The 23,687-nt window shown below is 57.8% G+C and overlaps 3 protein-coding genes across 3 annotated transcripts; all 3 read left to right on the forward strand.

The window, feature by feature from the left end:
• Positions 1 to 2,372, forward strand: LOC149274037 (cyclin-dependent kinase 20-like). Its single transcript, XM_089505873.1, has 8 exons — positions 1 to 75; positions 470 to 583; positions 830 to 1,018; positions 1,087 to 1,208; positions 1,496 to 1,558; positions 1,636 to 1,759; positions 1,848 to 2,003; positions 2,199 to 2,372. Exons 1-8 carry the CDS (start codon positions 1 to 3, stop codon positions 2,370 to 2,372), a joined length of 1,017 nt encoding a protein of 338 aa, XP_089361999.1.
• Positions 2,373 to 8,758: 6,386 nt separating this feature from the next.
• On the forward strand, positions 8,759 to 11,251 carry LOC149274038 (GATA-binding factor 1-A-like). Its single transcript, XM_089505893.1, has 5 exons — positions 8,759 to 8,933; positions 9,366 to 9,722; positions 9,838 to 9,983; positions 10,730 to 10,855; positions 10,952 to 11,251. The coding sequence occupies exons 1-5, from the start codon at positions 8,759 to 8,761 to the stop codon at positions 11,249 to 11,251; spliced, it is 1,104 nt and encodes a 367-aa protein (XP_089362019.1).
• A 1,596-nt stretch (positions 11,252 to 12,847) lies between these two features.
• Positions 12,848 to 23,654, forward strand: LOC149274039 (protein deacetylase HDAC6-like). The gene is made up of 29 exons (XM_089505894.1): positions 12,848 to 13,020; positions 13,533 to 13,620; positions 13,708 to 13,839; positions 13,914 to 13,999; positions 14,228 to 14,312; positions 14,643 to 14,683; positions 14,761 to 14,857; positions 15,054 to 15,151; positions 15,332 to 15,436; positions 15,510 to 15,578; positions 15,706 to 15,832; positions 15,988 to 16,053; positions 16,169 to 16,228; positions 16,336 to 16,425; positions 16,569 to 16,675; positions 16,788 to 16,855; positions 17,043 to 17,223; positions 17,299 to 17,427; positions 20,248 to 20,416; positions 20,511 to 20,653; positions 20,760 to 20,828; positions 20,902 to 21,094; positions 21,194 to 21,343; positions 21,447 to 21,621; positions 21,735 to 22,369; positions 22,918 to 23,019; positions 23,145 to 23,288; positions 23,367 to 23,495; positions 23,589 to 23,654. Exons 1-29 carry the CDS (start codon positions 12,848 to 12,850, stop codon positions 23,652 to 23,654), a joined length of 3,777 nt encoding a protein of 1,258 aa, XP_089362020.1.
• Positions 23,655 to 23,687: the final 33 nt, after the last annotated feature.

Raw genomic sequence — 23,687 nt, forward strand, 5'->3', positions numbered from 1 at the left:
ATGGAGCAGTACAGTCTGCTGGGCCGGATCGGGGAGGGAGCCCATGGGATAGTTTTCAAAGCCAAACATATCGAGGTACCGGCCGAGTGCGTGACCCGGTCCCAGAGTGCGTCCTGGGCGTGTCACACGTGCCCTGAGTGTGTGACACGTACCACGAGTGTACCCTATACCCTGAGTGTGTGACACGCACCCTGAGTGTGTGACACTTACCCCCAGTGTACCCTATACCCTGAGTGTGTGACACGCACCCTGAGTGTGCATATAAGAAATGTGTAGGGAATAAGTGCGTCTGATGGCTGCGCACATCGGTGAGTGTGTTACACGGTGTTTCACGTTACCGCCCGGTGCTGAGGCTGTAATGACACCCGCACCAAGAATACAGAGGACCTTTAGGGGAGCTGCAGATGCCCCTGTTCCCCCCTCTTGCCCCCCTCCTGATGTCTGTGATGCTTTCCTCTATAATTCTAAGACCGGGGAGGCAGTTGCCCTGAAGAAGGTCGCTCTAAGAAAGTTGGAGGAGGGGATCCCGAACCAGGCTCTGCGAGAAATCAAAGCTCTGCAGGAGATTGAAGACAACCAACATGTGAGTGTCTGGCCGAGGGAGATGCGAGTGTCCGGCATGTGGGGGGGGCGAGTGCCTGGCTGGTGGGGGGGCAAGTGAGTGTCAAGCTGGTTGGGGGCCGAGTGAGTGTCCAGCTGGTGGGGGGGTTGGTGTCCATGCCACCAAGGAAAGGCCCCTCAGTGCTGGCTCCCCTGTCCCTGCGTGGTGTCTTTTGGCGGTGGGATCACAGTCTTGCTGTCTGTCTGTCGTCTGTCTGTCCGTCCGTAGGTGGTGAAGCTGCGCGAGGTGTTCCCCCACGGCACCGGCTTCGTGCTGGTTTTCGAGTACATGCTCTCTGACCTTTCGGAGGTCATCAGGAATTGTGATCAGCCCCTGACCGAGGCCCAGGTCAAAAGCTACATGATGATGCTTCTGAAAGGCGTGGCGTTCTGCCACGAGAACTCCATCATGCACAGGGTGAGTGCACTTAATGAGTGCAGGCGGCAGTAAGCCAAAGCAAGCACTAACTGCTTATTCCCCAACAGGACCTGAAACCGGCAAATCTTCTCATCAGCTCCACCGGCCTCCTGAAGATCGCTGACTTTGGCTTGGCCCGCGTTTTCTCCAGCGACAGGGGCCGCCTGTACAGCCATCAGGTGGCCACAAGGTCAGCCCGGAGCTGTGTGCGTGTGTCCGTGTGTTGTGTTTATTGTGTCTTTTGTGATTGATAATGTGTAGAAAGACAGGCAGAGTGTGATGTACAGTGTGTGTGTGTGTGTGGTCAGTTGTGTTATTTTCTGTGTGTGGTTGGGTTGTGTTATTCCCTTTGTGTGGTCGGGTTGTGTTATTCCCTGTGTGTGGTCGGGTTGTGTTATTCCCTGTGTGTTGTTGTGTTATTCTGCAGGTAAATACACATTTGGCCATTTGCTGATATTGGTCACGCTGTTCCTGCAGGTGGTACCGGGCTCCTGAGTTACTGTACGGGGCCCGCAAGTACGACGAGGGAGTGGACTTGTGGTGAGTTTGTCACTCCCTTTATCACCGGTGCCGCCCCCTAATGTCTCGGTGACCTCTGACCTGTGTGTTCCCTCCAGGGCCGTTGGCTGTATATTTGGGGAGCTTCTCAACGGATCCCCCCTGTTCCCCGGGGAGAATGACATTGAGCAGCTGTGCTGTGTCCTCCGGACCCTCGGGACCCCGAACCCTCAGACGTGGCCAGTGAGTAACTGCCCCCCCATCCTGCACGATGCCTCCGTCATGTGACGCCCCGCAACCCATCCCATAATCCTCTTCCTTCCACCTGCAGGAGATTGCCGAGCTCCCGGATTATAACAAAATCTCTTTCAAGGAGCACCAACCCCTTCCAGGGGAGAGCGTGGCCCCCGACACCTCGCCGGAGGCGCTGGAGCTCCTAATGCGCTTCCTCGTCTATCCGTCCAATCAGAGGATCCGGGCAGCCGAGGTAGGAGGGACACCGCGCTTCCCAAATCTTTCCCGCGTACCGGTGGTAACGGAAGTCACGGAGACCCGGGGGGTTGGTAAACCGGCGGAGTGAATGCTCAGAACCTAGGAGCTCTGTGGCGTTAAAGTGTCGGCGCTCTCTTTCTGTCTCTTTCTGCGGCCGCGCCCCCTTATTCCGCTCTCTCCTCTCTCACAGGCTCTGCTGCACCCCTATTTTTTTGGAGAACCTCTCCCCGCTCACCACTCGGAGCTGCCCATTCCCCAGAGAGGAGAAAGGAGAAGCCGCCAGAGAGAGTTTCACACGGAGCAGCCGTTAGCCGACAGTCTGCTGGACCCAGGCCTCCTGAGTGACTACCTGTCCGGACTCTGATGCCGCGACATGGCGTGTCCGTGTGCCGGCGCGTTCCCGGTCATGGCGTGTACATACTATAGACTTATTTTGTATGTAATGTCACTGAGGAGAGAGGGGGTCCTCCTCATGTTGAGCCTCCGGTCCGGGACCCTGTTGCCCCCGTTGCCTCGTGTGACATTAGCCCCGGCACTGAATTGTATTTGTTGTCATTTTCTGGATTCAGTTATTTTTGTAAACGTGGATTTTCTGAGCTTGTCTCTTTCTCCAGATTTCACTCATTTCTGGGGTCGATCGTGGGAATGACTGGATGGGGGTGAAAGTGGCAGCGTGTGTCGGGGGGATCCTGCCCCGGGGTGGGGCAGTAAGGGGGAGAGGATGGTGACGCGGGGGGAGCTAGGCGCTGGATCTGGGTGTCAGAGATAAGAGCGTCCATCCAACAGCCCCAGAGAGAAGGGCCGTGCGGGGAGAGGGATGTCTCAGCACTTTGTGTGACAGCTGACTGACTGACGGACGGACACCCTGGGCTACATGGGGGGCACTGCATGGCTTAACCCCTTCCCTGCCACGTGTGTCCAGAGCTACCTTTGCAGTCAGTTGCTCGTTTAACCCTTTCTGTGCTGGGGTGGCGGCGAGCGGGTTAATTGTGTAACCGTCGGCCGGGCTGTGGAGGAGCGTGGAGCTGTGGCTGCACTCTGTGGCTTGCTGAGTGGCCAGTGTGCTCTCCTCCTGCTGGCTGCACTCTCGTGATAAGATGCTATCTGCTTCGGAGGAGACATGTTTTGGGTTTGGAGGAAGGTGGGGTGAGGAGGGTGCGGAGAGCTGGGAGAGAGAGAACGGGCGAGAGCCCCGTACGAGCTGGGCAACCGACCTGTTAACCCTGTCCTTGCCAGAGCTCAGTAGATCGCCCCTTAACCTGCGCCTTCCAGAGCCTCACATCCCTTAACACCGTCCGCTCGCATACACGCATTATTCCGTGTTCACAGAACTTGGCTGTACGTTCCTGTACACGTGATGATCAGAACCCCTTTGCATTTGGGGTGGAAAAGGGATTTTGCACACGATTAGAGCGTTTTCTGTGTTACCCCACGAATGCTCCCATGGGTAAATGTCGCCCCAAAGTGGTAAATCCAAAAGGTTTCCCGAAACATGTGATTTTGATTGGCAATTGATCCTAATATTAGCATTTTGCCCCAGAATTGCCCCACTTCTGCTCCGGTCCGTTTGGGTTTCTCTGTCATCTACCTGAAGCGTTTGTCTTATTTCGGGGGGCTGTAGATACCCCTTATAATGGGGCATACAAGGCAAATGATTTGTGCCCCAACCCCTCCTTGGACAGTGGAAAGGGGCGGGGCAGCAGGAGGGATCCGCCTCTGTCAGGGGACATAAGTGACAGTGCGGGGAGAGTGTGATAGGGTGAGGGCGCCTGGCCAGAGGACCCTCAGAGACAGTGAGTGGGGTCAGAGCATGAGGGAGGGCTGACAAGGAGGAAAAGAGTTTCAAAGTCCCCAAAAAACTGAGAGGAGGACAACTTGAACACCTGTGGGGCCACAGAGCACTTCTAGGACCTGCAGAAGGTGAGTGGAGTGTGCCATGTGTGTCTGTCTACCCCTGGGGGCAAGTTGGGTGTGTTGGGGGTATCTGTCTACCCACCAGGGAGTGAGTGAAACCAAGACTGTATCTACCTGCTCCTCCGGCACAAGTGGAGTGTGGGATGTAAATCTATCTGCCCCGGGAGTCATTTGGGTGTGGGACGTGTTATCGACCTGCCCCTCAGGGTGAGTGGAGTTTGGACATGTATCGACCTGCCCCCCCAAGAGTGGAGTTTGAGTGGTCTATCTCCCTGCGTCTGTGGAGGTGAGGCTATTGTGGTTTGTTGTATCTTCCTGCTTCCCAGGTGTGGAATATGTACCTACCTGACTCTGGGGGTGAGTGAGACGTGAACGTACCTGCCCCTGGGGCTGAGTGAGATGTGAACGTACCTGCCCCTGGGGCTGAGTGAGATGTGAACGTACCTGCCCCTGGGGCTGAGTGAGACGTGAACGTACCTGCCCCTGGGGCTGAGTGAGATGTGAATGTACCTGCCCCTGGGGGTTAAGTGAGGCGTGAACGTACCTGCCCCTGGGGCTGAGTGAGACGTGAATGTACCTGCCCCTGGGGGTTAAGTGAGGCGTGAACGTACCTGCCCCTGGGGCTGAGTGAGGCGTGAACATACCTGCCCCTGGGGCTGAGTGGGGTGTGTGTGTCTAGCTGCCCCTGGGGCTGAGTGAGATGTGAACGTACCTGCCCCTGGGGCTGAGTGAGATGTGAACGTACCTGCCCCTGGGGCTGAGTGAGACGTGAATGTACCTGCCCCTGGGGGTTAAGTGAGGCGTGAACGTACCTGCCCCTGGGGCTGAGTGAGGCGTGAACATACCTGCCCCTGGGGCTGAGTGGGGTGTGTGTGTCTAGCTGCCCCTGGGGCTGAGTTGGGCGTGCCTGTCTAGCTGCCCCTGGGGCTGAGTGGGGCGTGCATGTCTAGCTGCCCCTGGAGCTGAGTGGGGCGTGCGTGTCTAGCTGCCCCTGGGGCTGAGTGGGGTGTGTGTGTCTAGCTGCCCCTGGGGCTGAGTTGGGCGTGCCTGTCTAGCTGCCCCTGGGGCTGAGTGGGGCGTGCGTGTCTATCTGCCCCTGGAGCTGAGTGGGGCGTGCGTGTCTAGCTGCCCCTGGGGCTGAGTGGGGCGTGCGTGTCTAGCTGCCCCTGGAGCTGAGTGGGGCATGCGTGTCTAGCTGCCCCTGGAGCTGAGTGGGGCGTGCGTGTCTAGCTGCCCCTGGGGCTGAGTGGGGCATGCGTGTCTAGCTGCCCCTGGGGCTGAGTGGGGCGTGCGTGTCTAGCTGCCCCTGGGGCTGAGTGGGGCGTGCGTGTCTAGCTGCCCCTGGGGCTGAGTGGGGCGTGCGTGTCTAGCTGCCCCTGGGGCTGAGTGGGGCGTGCGTGTCTAGCTGCCCCTGGGGGTGGTATATATAATGTGGATATTAACGTGTGATTGGATCTGCCTCTTTGCCCCCCGCGCCACGTTGGCTTCAGGCACGGACACATAGCTCTGATACAGGGATCTGTGTTCCAGTTGGGTAATGCCCTGTGTGCCTTAATAATAGTATGTGCTAAGCGTGTACCGTGACACGCAAACCCCTATTATGTGTGATACATGCACAACGCCACATACAACATGCAATCCAACAGGACCCCTGCGTGTGACATGTATAGCCCACGCGTGGAGCCCACTGCCAGGCAGATGGATAATCCAGGATGAGCAATTAACGAGGTGTGTTATCAGTCAGCAATGCACAAAGCGTGACCGTCTGGCGTGTCCCAGTGCGTGTCTCATTGCGTGATCTGGGTTCTGTGGTGCACAGGCACACGCGTGTTAACCCTGAAAATGTTGCAGCCAGCAGATACAGTCGCCGGCCGGCCCGCTTCTCATCTGATGGATTGTGTAGCATGACGTAGTACATGACATGTGCATGGCACAGGGGCCTCTACACACGTGTGGACCTGTGTTTGCGTGATATGACGAGGTTCAGTTTTTGGCACTTCTGATTTACACAAATCCAAAATGCACGTCACGTGAGTCTCCCTTCACTTTGTGTTTTGGTCAGAGCATCCTCGTTCGCACACGCGATTAACTGGCATGTTCATGGATCAGGTGACCTACATGGACCTACATGTTTTCTGCCACGCGTGCTTTTCAGTTTAACCCTTTGCATAATACATACGTAGCCCGCGGATTGTTTCAGGATCTGTTATTTACGCAGAAAAAAGTATTTATCTCCCGCTGCACAGAGACTCAGATTGTTGGGGCAGATAAGGAGCCAATCGCCCCGGGGCTGCCGATTCCCTATCAGAAAACACAAGCCGGGTTTTACTTCCGGCCCCGGACCGCCGAGTCCGAGACAGACTTTCCCCAGCGCTCTCTGCGGCCAGCGACTGTCTCTACCTTTTCTGCGGCCAGCGACTGTCTCTACCTTCTCTGCAGCCAGCGACTGTCTCTACCTTCTCTGCGACCAGCGACTGTCTCTACCTTCTCTGCGACCAGCGGCTGTCTCTACCTTCTCTGCGACCAGCGGCTGTCTCTACCTTCTCTGCGACCAGCGACTGTCTCTACCTTCTCTGCAGCCAGCGACTGTCTCTACCTTCTCTGCGCCCAGCGACTGTCTCTACCTTTTCTGCGACGAGCGACAGTCTCTACCTTTTCTGCGACCAGCGACTGTCTCTACCTCTCTGCGACCAGCGACTGTCTCTACCTTCTCTGCGACCAGCGACTGTCTCTACCTTCTCTGCGACCAGCGACTGTCTCTACCTTCTCTGCGGCCAGCGACTGTCTCTACCTTCTCTGCGGCCAGCGACTGTCTCTACCTTCTCTGCGGCCAGCGACTGTCTCTACCTTCTCTGCGACCAGCGACTGTCTCTACCTTCTCTGCGGCCAGCGACTGTCTCTACCTTTTCTGTGACGAGCGACTGTCTCTACCTTCTCTGCGGCCAGCGACTGTCTCTACCTTCTCTGCGGCCAGCGACTGTCTCTCCCTTCTCTGCCCTCTTTCCACCAAAGTCACTCTTCTTGTAAGATCTGCCGCCATATCGCCCCCCCCAGGGGTAACGGGTACAGCCGTCCCAGAGAACATGGAGTCCTTAGTCTTAGGGGCCACCTTTTTTTGGGCCAGCAGAGAGTCACAAGTGAAGAAGGGACCTCGGAGGCTACGTTCTTACCATGTTGCTTCCATAACGACTGAAAGAGATCGACCGGCTGCCCAGTTGGGATGGTGCTTATTTCCAGTGGGGGCTAAAAGGCATTAAAGGGAGTTCTAGCGGGGCCCCCTTCCACCGAGTGTCAACCTCAGCCTAGGAAGCGCTGGTGCTCACCATTGCGGAGTGCAAGTTCAGGGGCACAGATGGCAAATGCCCATTGGCTGCCTGGTGGATGCCCTGCCCCATCTGGCAACATAATGCGGTAAAACACGCGGTATAAAGCAGTGTAAGCGGGAGCGCCTTTTATCCAGCCCAAAGCCTTACGCGTCGGCCTCCATTTTGTCTCCTCGCTCCCCTCCATTGCTGGGGCCGCTCTCCTCCATTTTGTCTCCCGCTCCCCTCCGTCGCTGGGGCCGCTCTCCTCCATTTTGTCTCCCGCTCCCCTCCGTTGCTGGGGCCACTCTCCTCCATTTTGTCTCCCGCTCCCCTCCGTCGCTGGGGCCGATCTCCTCGCTCCCCGCCGTTGCTGGGGCTGCTCTCCTCCATTTTGTCTCCCGCTCCCCTCCGTCTCTGGGGCCGCTCTCCGGCTTTTACTTTGAAAGTAAGCAAGAGAAAAAAAAAGCTATTTTGACATTTTTTTCTAGAAATCTTAGATCTCGGTTAGATAAGTTTAATTAAGGAAATAAATTCAGCTTCCTTTAACGGCCCAAAGCAGGAAAAACGTTCCCTGACTCTTCAGATTACTGACTCCGCTCGCAAACACCAAGAACCCTAATGCCCTGGCGGGAGCGCGGACTCACCCCACGCTCTGACATCATAACCGAGGAACGCCACGGAAAGCGAGACGGCCGTCTGTCTGAGCATCAGCCGCTTCCGGGACTAGAACGTTCTGCAAATGTATCCAGAAACCCCGAATCCGGAACAATTCCTCCAGAAAACAATATATTTCCGTACGCCTGAGAGGCAGGTGACTTCCTACCGCGCGACACGGAACGTTGGCAAAAGGCGTGAAACACGTAGGTAGCGGTTATTCGGCGGGCTCTGTAACCTCAGCCCCCACCCCGAGGAAGAGACGGCTCCGCGACGGGGACTTGGCAGAGCTCCGGCATTTAGTGGATGGGGTGGAGGAAGAATAGAACCTCCAGACTCCAGAACCCGCCAAATAGAACGTTCCTTAAAGATCCGCAGAACCGAAATAAAAGGAATTTTAGGGAAAGTTGTAAAAATGTAGCTTTTGGCTGTAAATATGTAGAAGCCGCTGCAGTGGAACGGATTGAAGGGGCAACCACGGGGCGTCGGGTCCAGTAACCACCCCAGGCGCCCACGTAACCTCTGGGGTACGATGGACGCCCCGCGGAGCCCGGTGGGAAATGCCCCGAGCAGGGGCTTTTCTGTACTGTGGGTGGTTTACCGGTTACGATGGGTTTATGTGTCGCTCTGTCACATGATGTGTTACACCGGGGAGGGCGGCACGTGAAACACGTCTCGGCAGACGCTCCTTCATGTGTAGAGACTGCTTCCACGATATCAGAGGTCAGCGGGCACTCGGCACTAAGGACGGGCACTTGGCTCACGCGCCGACCGCTCCGTTACTTCCGCCCGTAAATCCGTCTCCGAGCCGTGGGGTCATCTGCAGGTTTTCTCTGTTACAGGTGTAGTGGGTGCCGTTCCCGGCCACCAGCACAGGATGGACTACACGCCGCTGTCGGGACAGGAGCCCCTTTCTCATTACGCCGATTCTGAGCTGGCCACCGCCTCCGACGACTCCGAGTTCTTCTTTGGGCTGGGAGGAGAGGGCAGCCAGGCTCAGTACGGAGCGGCCGGCGGCACCCGAGGGATCGAGGGACCCAGACACTCTCCAGGTGAGCACCGTCCACTCACATGGTCTACAAGGTCTGTCACACTCTCGCACACGTGATTCTTCTCTCTTTCCTCCCCACTCATGGACCCCATAACTACAAAGCAAAGAGCCCCTATAGTCTATACCCACATCTAGGTGACTTCCAGGGCCGTAGAACCCTGCGATACCCTCATACCCAGCAAACATTCTAGAAAAGAGGGGCATCAGGGGAGGGGAGGGGGCATCAGGGGAGGAGAGAGGGGCCTCAGGGATTTGAGTCCACACAGTTATGCCGTATACATCAAATGTCTTTGCTGGCAGCTGAGATTTAACCGCCCCAAAATAATTACCCCAGATCCCTGATACCCGTCATACACCCAGCACTATGTCTCTCTCATCTCGGTCTCTGTATTAGAGCCGTCCGCTTGTGACCGTCTCTCTCCATCTCTCTCAGCGCACACAACGTTCCCATCTCCGTGGCCAGAGAGCGTCCCGGGACTCTCGCACACTCTGGCTGCATACGGAAGAAGCGTCACAACATTCCCCCTTTACCATTCGAGCGCGTCTCCGCTGGGCCCCCTCTCCTCTTCCCCCCTCTACACATCTGCCCCGTTCCTGCTGAGTCCAGCGCCTGTGCTGGAGCGGGAAGGAAGTCCCAAGTTCCTGGAATCACTGAAGACGGAGAGGATGAGTCCTCTGACATCAGATCTTCTGCCCCTGGAGCCAAGAAGCCCCGGTAACCAGAGCTTTCCCCACATGGGGTACATGGGGGGCGAGCAGGACTTCAGCACCACCTCCTTCCAGCCGACAGGTAAGAGCGCATGTTCAGCGTGACATCCCGGGGCAGAAATGTACACGTCTGTTACATGTAACGCGGGAACACGCAGAGCGAGACGTTACCGGTATCTTGTGGGTTTTACCTCTAGAAGATCGCGAGTGCGTGAACTGCGGCGCTACCGTGACCCCGCTGTGGAGACGCGACGTGAGCGGCCACTACCTGTGCAACGCCTGTGGCCTGTACCACAAGATGAACGGGCAGAACCGGCCGCTGATCCGACCCAAGAAACGACTGGTACGTGGGGCACTTCACGGGGCATTGAGGAATGGGGGACCCCCTCTATGGAGGGTACCGGACACTCAGTGCGGGGGGGCCAACTCTATCCCACGGGATGAGGGTCTACAAAGCGGGGGAGAAGTGAGTGCACCACAGGCTAGAGAAGGGCTTCCTAACCCTCTGGAGATCACTCTAGACCTCCAGGTTGGGACCCACTCATTACCGTCATCTCTCTTCTCTCATTTCCATCTTCTCTCTTTCCACTCGTTACCGTCATCTATCTTCTCTCATTTCCATCTTCTCTCTCTCTCTCCACTCGTTACCGTCATCTCTCTTCTCTCATTCCCATCCTCTCTCTCTCTACTTTTTGCCATGATCTCTCATCTCATTTTAATCCTCTCTCTCTCTCCACTCATTACCGTCATCTATTCTCTCTTTTCCATCCTCTTTCTTCTCTCATTCCCATCCTCTCTCTCTCCACTCTTTTCCATCCTCTCTCTTCTCTCATTCCCACCCTCTCTCTTCTCTCATTCCCACCCTCTCTCTCCACTCTTTTCCATCCTCTCTCTTCTCTCATTTCCACCCTCTCTCTCCACTCTTTTCCATCCTCTGTCTCTCCACTCTTTTCCATCCTCTCTCCTCTCATTTCCACCCTCTCTCTCCACTCTTTTCCATCCTCTGTCTCTCCACTCTTTTCCATCCTCTCTCTTCTCTCATTTCCACCCTCTCTCTCCACTCTTTTCCATCCTCTCTCTCCTCGGCAGATTGTCAGTAAGAGAGCCGGGACCCAGTGCAGTAATTGCCACACGAGCACCACCACTCTGTGGAGGCGAAACGCCAGCGGGGACCCCGTGTGCAACGCCTGTGGACTCTACTACAAACTGCACAACGTAAGGCCTGGGGCGGGTGAAACCCTCCGTGTCACGTATCACGTATCACACGCGTGATCCATTAATATGTATCATGATCTAATACCTCCCCCCCAGGTGAACCGTCCCCTGACCATGAAAAAAGACGGGATTCAAACACGGAATCGGAAGGTGACCAGCAAGTCCAAAAAGAAGAAGTCAGCAGACAATGCTTTTGAACTTCTTAAGGGCCCCCCGGAGGAGCCCGCCATGTACTCACTGGGGCCTCTCTTCCTTCCTGGAGGGATCCCGGCCATGGGACACCTGATGCCGTGCTCTCCCCCTCCTCACCTGATGACATCCATGAGAATCCCTCACTCTCCTCCCATGCCGTACAGACCGCAAACGATGTCAGGGGCCACCTCGGCCCTCAGCTAATGACAGGAACACCCAGTGATTTCAGGGACACCCCCTGAACCCCCAGTGCAGAGACCCCCTATATGGTGTATATCCCCCGCTCCGCACACAGCCCACCCTACTGCAGCCCTCACACATGGCAGGGGCATCTCCTGCCACGCCGCTAACTGTCACACTCGTCCCATAGGCCATTCCAGTCACCTCCTCTGAGAGGCCGCTCTTCAGCGTATCCTTAACTGCCCCGTTCCTTGTATATTTTACCCGAAGTTGCCCCAGAGCCCCGCGTGCGACGGCCACGATCACGTCTGGACACCCGGTGGGGGCGGCGAGGGGCTTTATTCCTGCGAGAATGTTGGGGAGATCAGGAAACAACCCCAAAGGGATCCATGTGGAACACGCTTCCCGGAAACGGGGGCCACGAGCCACAACCCCAACCTGCCCGAGGGCCTGCGGAGCCCACCGAACGACTTCCACACAAACACGAAGTGTCTCGATCCCATCGGGGCCCAATTAACTTCATACAACACTGACAGTAAATGTTTAACACACACATACATGAACATGTTACCAAACAACACGCAGGGAACCCAATTGCAACAATGTATCTACCGGTAAAGATCAATTAAATAATAATTTCAGCCACGACCGTTACGTCTTTATTTCTACAGAGATTGCGGAATATTTATTCTTGTCATAAAGGTTTCATAGATGAGTGGAACAGCCTCCCAGCAGAGGTGGTAGAGTGTAATACAGTAAGGGTATTAAACATGCGTGAGATCCTGAATCTAAGACTGAGAAGCCGGTATGCAGGTTGTGCAGCTGCTGCCGGGGCCCCCAGCGGGGTCACATAAGGCGCATTACACAGCCCTGCAGTAGAAAGGTGGCGGCAGCTCGCATTGGAGAGTGACAGCTGCAGTTAAGACAGGGATCTGCACAAGGTGAGAGTGGGTATTATTAACATGAGTGTGTGTTAGTGCATGGTGTTAGCGTATGATGATAGAGTGAGTGTGTGTTAGTGCATGGTGTTAGCGTATGATGATAGAGTGAGTGTTGGTGTATGGTGTTAGAGTGAGTGTGTGGCAGTGCATGGTGTTAGCGTATGATGATAGAGTGCGTGTGTGTTAGTGCATGGTGTTAGCGTATGATGATAGAGTGAGTGTTGGTGTATGGTGTTAGAGTGAGTGTGTGGCAGTGCATGGTGTTCGGGTATGATGATAGAGTGAGTGTTGGTGTTAGAGTGAGTGCGTGTTGGTAATTAATCTTCACTGCCCCAGGATTTAGATTCCCCTTAGTTGACCCCCCTTTACCTCTAACTGCACCTTAAGTTAACCTTATTAACCATGAAGACCCCGTTAACCATAACTGCCCCTAAATTAACCCCCACCTCCCCTAACTTTCAGCACCCTAAACATTAATCTTATACTTTCTGTGAGTTTCGTTGCTGAGCAGAGTGGGCACATATTACATAACTGGGGGATTCAGACTATAAGGAAAGGGGCGGGGCCAATCGTCAGTGTGACTGCAGGGAGGGATTGGGAAGCAGTTACTGCTGTGAGTCACATTGAGTGAAGTGATGAATCGGTTCATGAATCGGTTCATTTCAATGAATCACTCGAAATGGACCGATTCACTTTACTGCTCCGAACTTCCCATCACATTGGTCGCGTGCATGGCCCCGCCCTCTTTCTTTCTATTAGCAAAAAGTTAACGCCATCTGACCGCCTCTCGGGGGGTGTGGCTCCTAAAACCGGAAGTGGCGTAAAACCAGAGAGCAGAGTTCGAATTTCTAGGTAAGAGATGGAGCTCCCGATACTAACCCGGGGCCACCCGCCCTGCGATGTCCACATGTCCCCCTGACATGCACCCTGCGGGGGGCGCACATATCCCCCTGACATGCACCCTGCGGGGGGCGCACATATCCCCCTGACATGCACCCTTCGGGGGGCTCACATATCCCCCTGACATGCACCCTGCGGGGGGCGCACATATCCCCCTGACATGCACCCTGCGGGGGGCGCACATATCCCCCTGACATACACCCTGCGGGGGGGCCACAACCTCCCTGATAAATACATTGTCAGCCCCCCTTACTAATAAATACCCTGTGAGGAGCCAGAAGTCTCTGTGACACACACCCTGTCAGGGGCCACAATAGTTTCTGACACACACCCTGTCAGGGGCCACCCCTATTTGTACCCTATGAGTTGCTGCTCCTTCTCCCCAGCTGGGGCCCCAAACCCGGAGTGCCCTGTATCTGGGGCCCTGGATCCTGTCTGTCTCACAGTCTCTGCTTCTCTCACAGATCGCTCAGAATGGCTTCTCCTCAGGACAGGAGACCACCGGCCGCCAGAGGGTCCGCTCGCTCCCCTGCCCCCGGTGCTGCCCCCGGGGTACGTCCATCTTTACGGTGAAACGGTTCTGTTACTTTGTTGTTTCCACGGCGTCTAATAAATTATCTCAATCGGCTGCATTTTCAGAAGAAGCAGAGCAAGAAGGGGAGAAGCTCCTCGTCCTCTCAGGGCCCCCACAGCCTGCAGGAAGCAAAGAAGAGGGGCCAAAGGTTACGACAGACCCCTGAGAGGGAGATTTGTGAAGAACTTGAGGGACTGGTGAGTTATTTGCCCCGATTGCCCGCAGCCCTCGCCAACAAACCCACCGATCCCGAGCCTTCCTTCTGTTCCAGGACCTGGGCGGCGGATCTCTGGCGGAAGGAACGGGTCTGGTTTATGATGAGCGCATGGCGGAGCCCCGCTGCCTCTGGGATGATGGGTAATGATGCAGACCAACGTCCCACTGCCCCGTGGTGACTCCATGGCGATTGGGGGAGAGAGCAGATGTCCTTATTGGACCTGGGGGGGTCATGTCAATGGTGCAAATACTGGAATCAGCCCAATAAAATGAGCCAGCGTGTTCTAGGTGACGGTATCTGTGTGGCTGTTCCCTGTGTACATACGTGCATGCATACATACCGCGTGTACATAACCCCTCTGTTCCCAGGTTCCCCGAGGCCCCGGCTCGCCTTCTCGCTGTGAGGGATAAGCTGGCTGAATACGGGCTGAGGGATCGCTGCGTGCCGGTGCCGGTACGTTCTACGTGTATTGAATGGGAGGGTTTGATGGTGAGACATGGCTTCAGTAACCCCGCTGCGATGTATTTATTTTCTCGGTAGGGTCTATATTTATTTTGGGGTTATTCATACGGTAAGAATATTCTAGAGGGGAAGGGAAGGTATAAACAGGACATTAAACGTATAAATTGCCAATCTCACCGCGCAGCTTGGTGTAAATAGCTGAAAGAATCCGACGCACAGGGCAGGTGGTTGGAGGTGCTGGGCGGCAGCCCCCCCCCCCCGACGTCTTTCCATGTTTCTGATGATTTTTTTGGGCCCTTGTGCCACTTTAACCCCTTACAGGCCAGAGAGGCTTCAGAGGAAGAGATCCGGCTCATGCACAGGTACTCGGTGACCGCTTGTGGCGTGTGTTCGGGGCCTGGGGCTCCGGGGGGATCTTTCTAACTGCTGTGAATTTCAGTCCTCAGTTTGTCGAACTCATGAAATCTACGCAAAATATGAGAGAGGAGGAGCTGCGGGCGCTGTCTGAGCGCTACGACTCGGTCTACCTGCACCCTGTGAGTCCGCTGCATGCGTTTATCACACCCCGGGCATATATGTGTGTTTTCACCCCGTCGTATTCGTCTTCTGTTTGCTGCAGTCTCTCGCCTCGTTGTGTTGTCACTCTTTGCCCGTCTCCCAGGTGCAGCGATCTTATGATTCCTGGCTGTTAGTCTCTTGTGCCCTGCCTTTCTCACAGTCTCTCTCTTGCAGGCGTCATACTCGGCATCTTGTCTGGCCGTTGGGTCGGTGCTGCAGTTAGTAGATAAAGTCCTGCACGGGGAGATTCGCAATGGATTATCCGTAGTCAGGTGAGGGTCTAGGATAAGCTTCATGTCCAAGGAGAGTGATGAGTGGGGTTGTCGTCAGAGATAATGCATCGTATGGGTACTTTATGGGTACTGGGTGTTCATGGGGGGCTCTCAGTATACGGGGTACTCCGGGCGGACTTTATGACATCATATTCTAAACTGTCGGCTCGTCTCCTTCAGACCTCCCGGGCACCATGCCCACAGAGACCAGATGAACGGGTATTGCATGTTTAACCAGCTGGCCGTGGCAGCCAGATACGCCCAGCACAGCCACGGGATCAAGCGGTAAGAGGGGCAAATTCAGATTGCCGGTGCTTTCCGCTGTTCGGTTACTACATGCGTCCTTCTCTCCTGCCAGGGTCCTGATTGTAGACTGGGATGTCCACCACGGGCAAGGAACACAATTCTTATTTGAAGAAGACCCAAGGTCGGTAAAAATAGACCTCTTCTAAGGGGACCCGAGTGCTGGGGTGTCACCCGTGGCAGACAAGGCGCTGCCGTGTGTGGCACTTGGAGCTGTTCCTCATGGGCCGGCCTTCGTTGTGTCTCTTCAGTGTCCTGTATTTTTCCGTTCACCGTTACGAGAATGGCGGCTTCTGGCCGCACCTCAGCGAGTCGTCGTGCGGGGCTGTGGGGAAAGAGCGTGGTGTCCGTTACAACATTAATGTGCCATGGAACAAGGTAGTAGCTCCGTGTAAGAGCAGCCAGGCCGGCCCCCGCTTGGGCCAAGGTTTGGCTGTATGTGCTCAGGTTCCCTGTCCCACCGTTCACGGGTTCTGTGTGCGATGGTCAGGCTTGACATGGTTGTGTTCTTCCATCACGTCTTTCTCCCACAGACTGCAATGACTGATGCCGACTACGTTACGGCCTTCCTGCAGCTGCTTCTGCCGGTTGCGTACGAGGTAGAGGAATCCAGACCTCCTTTCTTCTACTTTGTAGCACTATTACCATTTAATGTCTTCACCCTCCTTGTGTTGAACCCGATCTCAACGGCTTCTTTCTGCTCTCTCTGTCCAGTTCCAGCCCCAGCTTGTGTTGGTGGCAGCCGGATTTGACTCTGTGGTGGGAGACCCCAAGGTGAGATTAGTTTACCCCGTCCTGTGTGTTGGGGGATGGGGAAAGGTTTCTTCTTGCCCATGTAGAGGGTTAGTAAATCTCATTCACTGTTCCTGCTCTCTTCGCAGGGAGAAATGTCTGCCTCCCCTTCCTGCTTCTCACACCTCACACATCTGCTCATGTCGCTGGCCCACGGGAGGCTCGTTCTGTCCTTGGAGGTGAGATGAGGAGAGACCGCTCGGTGACACGCACACCATTTCCCTTTGCACTGGCGTCTCTGTAATTGTGGTGGTGAAGCGGGGCTTGCGCAGACTGGCGGGGTGGGTATTCACCTCCACATGTTCTTTGACCATCCCTACAGGGGGGATACAACCTGCGCTCGTTGGCAGAAGGAGCTTGCGCTTCTTTGAAAATCCTGTTAGGAGACGCCTGTCCGAGACTGCCCTCACCCTTCACTCCGTGCAAAAGGTGAGCGGTGGCTGCTTTCTGCGTTGCGGGGGAAGTCGGGTGTCATGCGCGGTGCTCGTGGCCGGGGTTTTGAGTGATGTTATCCGCTTCACTTGTGGTTTCGTCCTGACAGTGCCCTGGACTCAATCGCTGACACCATCTTGGCCCATAGGAAGTACTGGAGGATCTTGCAGGATCTCGGTGAGTGGCCGCTCACCGGTATTGTGCAACGCGTGGGCAGAGCGGAGGGTGGAGTCAGGAGGAAAGTGGGTGGGGTAATAGTGGGGGTGGTGTGTGTGTATGGGGGGGGGTTAAGTTTGGGAGTTCCTCGTCTTAATTGCATTAGGGGGGAGGGCCGGGATACAGCGGTGACCGCAGCTTATTTCAGATGCCGGAGGGGACGTTACTTACGAGCAGGAGACTGAAGAGGACTCCCGCGTGTCTGGCGAAGTCGCTGTGAACGCGATACTGGACGCTTCGATGCAGGAGGTAATGAGGCCGCTACCGGAGCAGAGAACAGGTCTGGTGTATGACGAGCGTATGATGGAGCACTATAACATGTGGGACAGGTGAGGTACACGGCAGCACACGCGTGTGAAGAACATGCATCCTCTGCTGTATTAATGATGTTTGCGTTGTTTCAGTCACCATCCCGAGGTCCCTCAGAGGATTTCTCGGATATTCCAGCGTCTCAAAGAGACCGGATTAGAAACTCGCTGCAGTCGCCTGTCTAGTCGCTCGGCGTCTCAAGCTGAACTGCAAATGTGCCACAGGTGGGTAACCTGCGCGTCTTACACCCTTCCTCCTGTAAGACATCTGATGTCCCTCTGTCCAGCTGCCGTCTCTCTGTCCCGCCGACATCTCCTCTCCCTCTGTGCCTCTGTCCCGCTGACGCCTCGCCTCTGTCCCGCTGGCGCCTCGCCTCTGTCCCGCTGACGCCTCGCCTCTGTCCCGCTGACGCCTCGCCTCTGTCCCGCTGACGCCTCGCCTCTGTCCCGCTGACGCCTCGCCTCTGTCCCGCTGACGCCTCGCCTCTGTCCCGCTGACGCCTCGCCTCTGTCCCGCTGACGCCTCGCCTCTGTCCCGCTGACGCCTCGCCTCTGTCCCGCTGACGCCTCGCCTCTGTCCCGCTGACGCCTCGCCTCTGTCCCGCTGACGCCTCGCCTCTGTCCCGCTGACGCCTCGCCTCTGTCCCGCTGACGCCTCGCCTCTGTCCCGCTGACGCCTCGCCTCTGTCCCGCTGACGCCTCGCCTCTGTCCCGCTGACGCCTCGCCTCTGTCCCGCTGACGCCTCGCCTCTGTCCCGCTGACGCCTCGCCTCTGTCCCGCTGACGCCTCGCCTCTGTCCCGCTGACGCCTCGCCTCTGTCCCGCTGACGCCTCGCCTCTGTCCCGCTGACGCCTCGCCTCTGTCCCGCTGACGCCTCGCCTCTGTCCCGCTGACGCCTCGCCTCTGTCCCGCTGACGCCTCGCCTCTGTCCCGCTGACGCCTCGCCTCTGTCCCGCTGACGCCTCGCCTCTGTCCCGCTGACGCCTCGCCTCTGTCCCGCTGACGCCTCGCCTCTGTCCCGCTGACGCCTCGCCTCTGTCCCGCTGACGCCTCGCCTCTGTCCCGCTGACGCCTCGCCTCTGTCCCGCTGACGCCTCGCCTCTGTCCCGCTGACGCCTCGCCTCTGTCCCGCTGACGCCTCGCCTCTGTCCCGCTGACGCCTCGCCTCTGTCCCGCTGACGCCTCGCCTCTGTCCCGCTGACGCCTCGCCTCTGTCCCGCTGACGCCTCGCCTCTGTCCCGCTGACGCCTCGCCTCTGTCCCGCTGACGCCTCGCCTCTGTCCCGCTGACGCCTCGCCTCTGTCCCGCTGACGCCTCGCCTCTGTCCCGCTGACGCCTCGCCTCTGTCCCGCTGACGCCTCGCCTCTGTCCCGCTGACGCCTCGCCTCTGTCCCGCTGACGCCTCGCCTCTGTCCCGCTGACGCCTCGCCTCTGTCCCGCTGACGCCTCGCCTCTGTCCCGCTGACGCCTCGCCTCTGTCCCGCTGACGCCTCGCCTCTGTCCCGCTGACGCCTCGCCTCTGTCCCGCTGACGCCTCGCCTCTGTCCCGCTGACGCCTCGCCTCTGTCCCGCTGACGCCTCGCCTCTGTCCCGCTGACGCCTCGCCTCTGTCCCGCTGACGCCTCGCCTCTGTCCCGCTGACGCCTCGCCTCTGTCCCGCTGACGCCTCGCCTCTGTCCCGCTGACGCCTCGCCTCTGTCCCGCTGACGCCTCGCCTCTGTCCCGCTGACGCCTCGCCTCTGTCCCGCTGACGCCTCGCCTCTGTCCCGCTGACGCCTCGCCTCTGTCCCGCTGACGCCTCGCCTCTGTCCCGCTGACGCCTCGCCTCTGTCCCGCTGACGCCTCGCCTCTGTCCCGCTGACGCCTCGCCTCTGTCCCGCTGACGCCTCGCCTCTGTCCCGCTGACGCCTCGCCTCTGTCCCGCTGACGCCTCGCCTCTGTCCCGCTGACGCCTCGCCTCTGTCCCGCTGACGCCTCGCCTCTGTCCCGCTGACGCCTCGCCTCTGTCCCGCTGACGCCTCGCCTCTGTCCCGCTGACGCCTCGCCTCTGTCCCGCTGACGCCTCGCCTCTGTCCCGCTGACGCCTCGCCTCTGTCCCGCTGACGCCTCGCCTCTGTCCCGCTGACGCCTCGCCTCTGTCCCGCTGACGCCTCGCCTCTGTCCCGCTGACGCCTCGCCTCTGTCCCGCTGACGCCTCGCCTCTGTCCCGCTGACGCCTCGCCTCTGTCCCGCTGACGCCTCGCCTCTGTCCCGCTGACGCCTCGCCTCTGTCCCGCTGACGCCTCGCCTCTGTCCCGCTGACGCCTCGCCTCTGTCCCGCTGACGCCTCGCCTCTGTCCCGCTGACGCCTCGCCTCTGTCCCGCTGACGCCTCGCCTCTGTCCCGCTGACGCCTCGCCTCTGTCCCGCTGACGCCTCGCCTCTGTCCCGCTGACGCCTCGCCTCTGTCCCGCTGACGCCTCGCCTCTGTCCCGCTGACGCCTCGCCTCTGTCCCGCTGACGCCTCGCCTCTGTCCCGCTGACGCCTCGCCTCTGTCCCGCTGACGCCTCGCCTCTGTCCCGCTGACGCCTCGCCTCTGTCCCGCTGACGCCTCGCCTCTGTCCCGCTGACGCCTCGCCTCTGTCCCGCTGACGCCTCGCCTCTGTCCCGCTGACGCCTCGCCTCTGTCCCGCTGACGCCTCGCCTCTGTCCCGCTGACGCCTCGCCTCTGTCCCGCTGACGCCTCGCCTCTGTCCCGCTGACGCCTCGCCTCTGTCCCGCTGACGCCTCGCCTCTGTCCCGCTGACGCCTCGCCTCTGTCCCGCTGACGCCTCGCCTCTGTCCCGCTGACGCCTCGCCTCTGTCCCGCTGACGCCTCGCCTCTGTCCCGCTGACGCCTCGCCTCTGTCCCGCTGACGCCTCGCCTCTGTCCCGCTGACGCCTCGCCTCTGTCCCGCTGACGCCTCGCCTCTGTCCCGCTGACGCCTCGCCTCTGTCCCGCTGACGCCTCGCCTCTGTCCCGCTGACGCCTCGCCTCTGTCCCGCTGACGCCTCCTCTCCCTCAGTCTCTCCCATATTCAGAGGATTGAGGGAAGCGCACACATGAAGCCTCGGGATCTGCACAGATTGGGCTCTGAATATAACTCCATTTATATAAACACCAAGTCGTATGGCAGCGCCTGCCTGGCCGCCGGCTCTGTGTTCAGTGCTGTGGATGCTGTCCTCTCAGGGAAGGTGAGACCGAGGAACACCAAAGCTTCCCTCTGAATCCGTCTTCATCGTTATCCTTTTTTGGTTTTGATTGTTATTTTTTTAAATTAAAATTCAGGTCCAAAATGCCATTTGCATCGTCCGCCCCCCGGGTCATCATGCCGAGCCGGACTCTGCCTGCGGCTTCTGTTTCTTTAACACCGTGGCGCTAGCCGCGCGGTACGCACAGGCCTCGGCGGACGTCTCTGAAGCACCGTTAAGGTACACGTGGCCCCCGCGGCACCCTCTTCCCGTGTGATCTCGTACGTTTTGTCGCTGATTGCTGTCTGTTTTCCTTCGTGGCTCGTTCTGTGGATGCTCCTCTCAGGGTGATGATTCTGGACTGGGACGTGCATCATGGAAATGGCACCCAACACATCTTCCAGGAGGACTCCAGGTCTGTAACCTCTAGATGTGACTTTCCACACGTATGTCCCGGGGTGTGTCTGACTTCATGTGTTCTGTCATAGCGTGCTGTACGTGTCCCTCCATCGCTATGACGATGGCCTGTTCTTTCCCTGCTCGGAGGATGCGTCTCATGACCGCATTGGCTGCGGCCGTGGCGAAGGCTTCAACGTTAACATTCCATGGAACGGCGGGAAGATGGGGGACGCCGAATATCTCATGGCGTTTCACAGGGTGGTGATGCCCGTTGCGTATGAGGTGAGCGAGGCTGGACAGGCAGCATATAGAAGGGGGAGGACTGGGGGCAGGACTGTGGTTCATGGGGGTCTTTTGCCATCACTCCTTCTTTCTCGTTAGTTTGATCCGCACCTGGTTTTGGTGTCGGCCGGATTTGATGCCGCCCGCGGAGACCCCCTTGGAGGCTGCCAGGTGACACCGGAGGGCTACGCGCACATGACCCACCTCCTGATGGGCCTTGCAGGGGGCAGAGTGGTGATGGTGCTTGAGGTAATACTTGTCTTGTGTTACATGTGGGCCGGTATTTTCGGGGTGTCTGTGCGTGTCCCCATGGGCCGGGTGCCCCTGCTTACGTCTCTCTGTCTGGACGCAGGGCGGCTATAACCTGACATCCATTTCTGAGTCGATGGCTATGTGCACCCGAACCCTCCTGGGAGACCCCCCTCCGCCCCTGCTGGACCTGCGGCCCCCTCGCCTTCCCGCATTGCATGCGGTCCACAACGTGCTCGGAGTGCATCGCAGGTATTGGCGTAGCCTGCGACTAAACGGTGAGTAGCCGGAGGGGCCTGTGTGCCTGGGTTTCAGCTTATAATCATTCATATTCAGTCGCAGCTCTGAAGAATGAGAGCGGCCCCGGTCACGTGACTTTACTTTATTGCAGTTGCTGGCCCCGTCTCGGACGAATCAAAGCGCAGCCTGCCGTCTCCTCGTAAGATCGATCACGGGAAAGGCGAGTCTGCGCAGGAGAGCGGACCCTCGCCTCAGACCACCAGCAGCTCCTCTGGGCCCTTCTCGCCAGATCCTGACAGTTCTCCCAGGGAAAAAGTTCTTGAGGTAGATCCTCGACAAGGCGACGCTGTCTCTGTACGTCTGGCTGTCCAGGAACCTGATGGACAGGAGCAGAATTGCGTGTGTTCCTTGGCCACAGTGACCGCGGCTGTTCAAAGCTCTTTCTTAATTGCTGAAAATACAGACGCCTTCATTCAATCAAACAGCCCGGGGCAACGCGGTCTCGAGCAACCACAGACGTCTCTTGATACAGGGGGCTCGTCAATGGTCTCCGCGCCTTCCGATTTAATGACTGATGAGAAGATACTGGAGGCCCCTGCGGCCCAGAGACTGTTGAGCGAAGGGGAGATGGAGAGGCAGCCACAGGGACTCCTTGGGGGCCATCACCTTCAAAACGTTCTCGGAAAGGCAGAACCTCCTCTGCAGGGAGAGGGAGACAGTCTAATACTCCCTCTACTCAAACTTGGAGACCTGCGACTGGAAGATGATGGAGCTGACGCTGGTCAGGTAATGGCTGGTGAGGATGTAACGGTTACCGTCAGAGAGGCGCCTGTAGAGAATCGGTACTGATTAAGGGCTTGGAGTGTTGTGTTGGTAGAAGATATAGGTGTGTGTGTGTGGGGGGGTGATTGACGGTGGTGGTGTGTGGCTATAGGTGAAGGGGTGTGGTCGGCATCGGTAGTGTGTGATATAGCTGTAGGGGTGTGTGGTCGGTGGTGTGTGGATATAGGTGTAGGGGGTGGTGGTCGGCGGCGGGGTGTGGATATAGCTGTAGCGGGGTGTGGTCGGCGGCGTGTGGCTATAGCTGTAGGGGGTGGTGGTCGACGGCGTGTGGATATAGGTGTAGGGGGTGGTCGGCGGCGGTGTGTGGATATAGGTGTAGGGGGTGGTGGTCGGCGGCAGTGTGTGGATATAGGTGTAGGGGGTGGCGGTGGTCGGCGGCGGGGTGTGGATATAGCTGTAGAGGGGTGATCGGCGGTGGTGTGTGGATATAGGTGTAGGGGGGGGGTGGTGGTCGGCGTCGGTAGTAAGTAACCTATCTCCGTCTCTGGCAGTCTCCAGATACCCTGGCTGAGCTGGAGCTCTTGGAGGCAGCTGGCGGGTGCGATAACCTGACCTTCTGTGAACTGTTCCTCAATCCGCTACTGGACGAGTCTGTAAGTGAGGGAGTGGCCTGGCTCATTCTGACAAGCGGCCAATGAGATAAAGTGTTTCGGTGTATCCAGGGTCGGATGGGTCTGTCGGTAGTCAGTGTTTTGAATGCCTCGCTCTCTGGTTTCAGGGCCCGGGTTTTACTGTCCCGTTATCCTGGTGTCCACACTTGGCCACAGTCAGTCAGCTGCCGGTCAGCGGGCTGGATATATCCGAGCCTTGTGCTGTGTGCGGCAGCGTGCGGGAGAACTGGGTCTGTCTAACGTGTTATCAGGTAAGTCACGTGGGTGTCCGCACGGCTGTGTATGGTGGGGACTCATGAGACCTGCTTCCCACGCTCTGTCTGTTGCAGGTGCTCTGCGGGAGGTACGTGTCTCAGCACATGCTGTCTCACGGGGCCGCGTCCGGCCACTGTCTGGTGCTCAGTTTCTCGGACCTGTCCGTGTGGTGCTACGGCTGCGAGGCGTACGTCCATCATCAGGTGAGTGCGCGTTGGGGGGTGCGGACATGCGTGGATTTGCCGTGATTTGTTCCTCTGCGCAATGTCTCCAGTTTCTGTGTTCTCTCTGCGCAGGTTCTGCTGCCGGCGAAATCCTCAGCCTACTTTGCCAAATTCGGGGAGGAGATGCTAGCGGTGTGATCATCCCCCCCCCCACCCGGCACGGGCGCCGTG

The sequence above is a fragment of the Sceloporus occidentalis genome, unplaced genomic scaffold (genome assembly GCF_023333645.1).
Source record: "Sceloporus occidentalis isolate IW3139 unplaced genomic scaffold, rSceOcc1.0.p SCAF_351, whole genome shotgun sequence".
Classification (NCBI taxonomy): domain Eukaryota; kingdom Metazoa; phylum Chordata; class Lepidosauria; order Squamata; family Phrynosomatidae; genus Sceloporus; species Sceloporus occidentalis.

What these genes read in the sequence shown, in the direction of transcription:
- LOC149274039 (XM_089505894.1), top strand. Translation starts at nt 12,848, where the DNA reads ATGGACCGATTCACTTTACTGCTCCGAACTTCCCATCACATTGGTCGC. An exon ending in ATCGCTGCGTGCCGGTGCCG is followed by an intron (nt 14,313 to 14,642) that starts GTACGTTCTACG and finishes AACCCCTTACAG; the next exon opens with GCCAGAGAGGCTTCAGAGGA. An exon ending in TTCTGCCGGTTGCGTACGAG is followed by an intron (nt 16,054 to 16,168) that starts GTAGAGGAATCC and finishes CTCTCTGTCCAG; the next exon opens with TTCCAGCCCCAGCTTGTGTT.
- LOC149274037 (XM_089505873.1), top strand. Translation starts at nt 1, where the DNA reads ATGGAGCAGTACAGTCTGCTGGGCCGGATCGGGGAGGGAGCCCATGGG. An exon ending in AGATTGAAGACAACCAACAT is followed by an intron (nt 584 to 829) that starts GTGAGTGTCTGG and finishes GTCCGTCCGTAG; the next exon opens with GTGGTGAAGCTGCGCGAGGT. An exon ending in AGCCATCAGGTGGCCACAAG is followed by an intron (nt 1,209 to 1,495) that starts GTCAGCCCGGAG and finishes CTGTTCCTGCAG; the next exon opens with GTGGTACCGGGCTCCTGAGT.
- LOC149274038 (XM_089505893.1), top strand. Translation starts at nt 8,759, where the DNA reads ATGGACTACACGCCGCTGTCGGGACAGGAGCCCCTTTCTCATTACGCC. An exon ending in GGGACCCAGACACTCTCCAG is followed by an intron (nt 8,934 to 9,365) that starts GTGAGCACCGTC and finishes CATCTCTCTCAG; the next exon opens with CGCACACAACGTTCCCATCT. An exon ending in TCCGACCCAAGAAACGACTG is followed by an intron (nt 9,984 to 10,729) that starts GTACGTGGGGCA and finishes TCTCCTCGGCAG; the next exon opens with ATTGTCAGTAAGAGAGCCGG.